This window comes from Pteropus vampyrus, unplaced genomic scaffold (genome assembly GCF_000151845.1).
Source record: "Pteropus vampyrus isolate Shadow unplaced genomic scaffold, Pvam_2.0 Scaffold354, whole genome shotgun sequence".
NCBI classification, from domain to species: Eukaryota; Metazoa; Chordata; class Mammalia; order Chiroptera; family Pteropodidae; genus Pteropus; species Pteropus vampyrus.
In genome coordinates, this window is record NW_011889135.1 from 312,440 (window position 1) to 315,330 (window position 2,891).

At 41.0% G+C, this 2,891-nt stretch overlaps 1 protein-coding gene across 1 annotated transcript in view; it reads left to right on the top strand.

Annotated features, from left to right (window-relative positions):
- DOCK8 (dedicator of cytokinesis 8) overlaps window positions 1-2,891 on the top strand; it is a 162,898-nt gene that overhangs the window by 92,529 nt on the left and 67,478 nt on the right. The window contains exon 21 of the mRNA XM_023522678.1: window positions 1,549-1,644. Within this exon, the coding sequence (XP_023378446.1) occupies window positions 1,549-1,644 (96 nt within the window). The remainder of the gene's footprint in view (window positions 1-1,548; window positions 1,645-2,891) is intronic.

Consider the following 2,891-nt stretch of genomic DNA (forward strand, 5'->3'; position numbering starts at 1 on the left):
GGGGATATAAATAGTTAGAATCTCCAGATATCTGCACCTAGATTTTTCATCTGTCTCTTTTAGTTTAGCTGAGTAACTCAAATTTTAATGCACATAGGAATTAATAAATTGGATTGTATGTATACTGTACATTGTGGGTAATTTAAAGGTTGGTCAAGGGCAATCTTTGCTATAATCAATTTTTGCTTTAAGTATTAAATTTAAAACTTACCTGCCATGTAAGACAGTACCCTGGGATATAATATTAGGGTATTGAAATAGTCTTAGCTTTCTTACCTACAGAAAAATGAAAAACTAGTTCATCTGTCTTTATTTTAGGTTGTGTGGGCATTAGATGCTCAGCTGGTAAGGAAACACACTGACTAAACTTCCCTCATTAGGTTGTGTGGTCATTAGATGATATCCATAGAAAATACTCAGACATCATTTTTGTCACTAGTTAGGGTGACCAATCATCCCTGTTTGCACAGGACTGAGGAGACCCTGGAATGCAGGACTTTCTGTTTTAAGGCCAAGACAGCCTCAGGCAAACTGAGAGGAGTTGGTTGCTCTACCTTTAGTCTTGAACTTCTTCTCCATCACAACTGCTGTCAAGAACATTAAAAGTACCCAGATAAAGTAGGGAATTGGCAAGGTATAAAACATATAAAAATTACTATCTGCTACATTGCTATCGAGCAGTCAGATGACTTGAAGAAAAGTATAGACATAAAGTGGAGTTAATGAACCTTCAAGCTTCTTACCCTTAGGATGTAGGAATTTAGAAGTTGTGGATTCAGGCTGCTGCCACTAGGCCTTTTAATAAAGAGGATCCACTCATAAGCCCAACCCATTATGTTTCCCACAAAGCCATAGTGGGATTATAAAAACAGGTATTGTCCAATCTGGAAGGAAGTTTAGATACTATCTAAACTTGTGTTTCTCTAATTGAGGTCCCCAGCCCAGCAGCACCTACATCACCTACATCGCCTGAGAACTTAGAAATGCAAATTCTTAGGTCCTGCCCCAGACTTACTGAATCAGAATCCTCAACTCTAGGTGTGAGCCCAACAGTCTGTGTCTTAACAAGCCCTCCAGGGGATTCTGATGTGCATTCAAATTAAAGAACTACTGCTACCAATCAACAGATTTTATAGATGAGAAAACTGAGGGCAAAGGGAGGAAAGACTTGCACATGGTTACACAGAGGGTGTGCTACAGGATCTCAGAGGGGAAACCAGACAGGCCCATTTCCAACTGCTGCTCCGGAATGCCGATTCACCCCCATGCTGAGGCGATTCCTTCAAACATAGCCCTCTTGTGTGATACCACCACCAACCTTCTCCTACCTATCTAAACTGTCCTGCAGTCTCAGGTTGTTTCAGCATTGACTTTGTCATCACCTGCGGTCTAGCACATCTAGGACACATGCATCAGTAACTGACAAGCTATTACAATTGGTAAAAAAAGAAAGAAAGAAGGAAAAGAGGTGTTGGTAAAAACAAAAAAGCGTTGTCCTCGCAGATTGTCATTACGTGAATGTAATGTTTTTTTGTGTTTGTCGTCTAGCATTTTCACGAGGAGCTTGCCCTGCAGATGGTGGTCAGCACTGGAATGGTGAGAGAAACAGTCTTCAAGTACGCCTGGTTCTTCTTTGAGCTCCTGGTGAGATTCTTGCATGTTTATACCTATGCTCAATGGAACTTGAAATGCACATTGCAGAAAGGCAGTGTAGTGTCCCACATTAGGAACCGACATTTTATCCACTGAGTCGCTCTAGCTGAACACCAAGGATCATTCCTTAAAATATAATTCTCCCTCACTGTTCTACCTTCTTCCACCAAAACTTGATTCCACCCTAAAAAATCTACCTCCAACCTCATTTCACCATCTTCACCACCCGCCACCTGATCAAGCCACCATCATCTCTCAGGTGCCTCTTGCAATAACTTCCTCTTTCGCCTGCCTGTATTCATTTTTGCCCTAGCCCACCCATTCAGCACACCGCTCCCAATACTAAGCAAACAATGTCACTGTCCTCTATAAGCCCTTCAGTGATTTTCAGACTACTGGAAATAAAACACACATTTTTGTCATGACTTACAAAGCCCTCATGTAATTCTGTTTGCTTCCATCTGTAGATAATGCATAATCTTAAACTGAGTTCATCTGTCATATTGCAAAATTTTAAAAAGGCAAGAAGCAAAAAACTAGAATTTTATAGTCCCAAAGGAAAGCAGTATCTCAGTTTAAAGAAGTATTGTGTCATTTACTCACACACGTGCATACATATGTACATACACACTTCACCTAATCAGTCTTAGATATTGTTTAATCGTTATATAAGCACTACAGTTGTTAGACTGAGGAACCAACCCCCTAGGATGGTGTTTCTCAAACTCCACTACGTGAAGATTCTGGTAGCAGCTCTAGAGGCTTTTTAATATGTCCTTGAAACATCAGTGAAGTCTGGGAGAGAACTACACTGAGAAGTTATCCCCATTGCACACAGTACCCTGAGGCTACATAGGGGTTTGTCCTGCCCTTTCAGCCAGTGAGGGGCAGAGCTTCAATTCTGCAATGCTGTAGTCCAGGTTCTATTCCTCTGCCGTTTTGCCTCTCCATGGAAGCTCAAAGTTATGAAACATTTCCTTCGCCTAACATATTTTCCACATGCAAAACCTTTATATTCAGAAGTCAGCTTTAGTGCAGTGCTGCGCTTATTATTCCGTTCCCAATCAGAATGAACTCAGCATTGCTAGGCCTGAGTGGCTCCACAGGGCATCTAAGAGCTCTCTTTTGAAGGCACATTCACATTCTCTGCAGGTGTAACAATGGCTCAGTCCTTCATATAATTCCAGTAACTACTGGCATCCCTGAAAAAAGGAAAAATAATAACATCTAAGATGTAT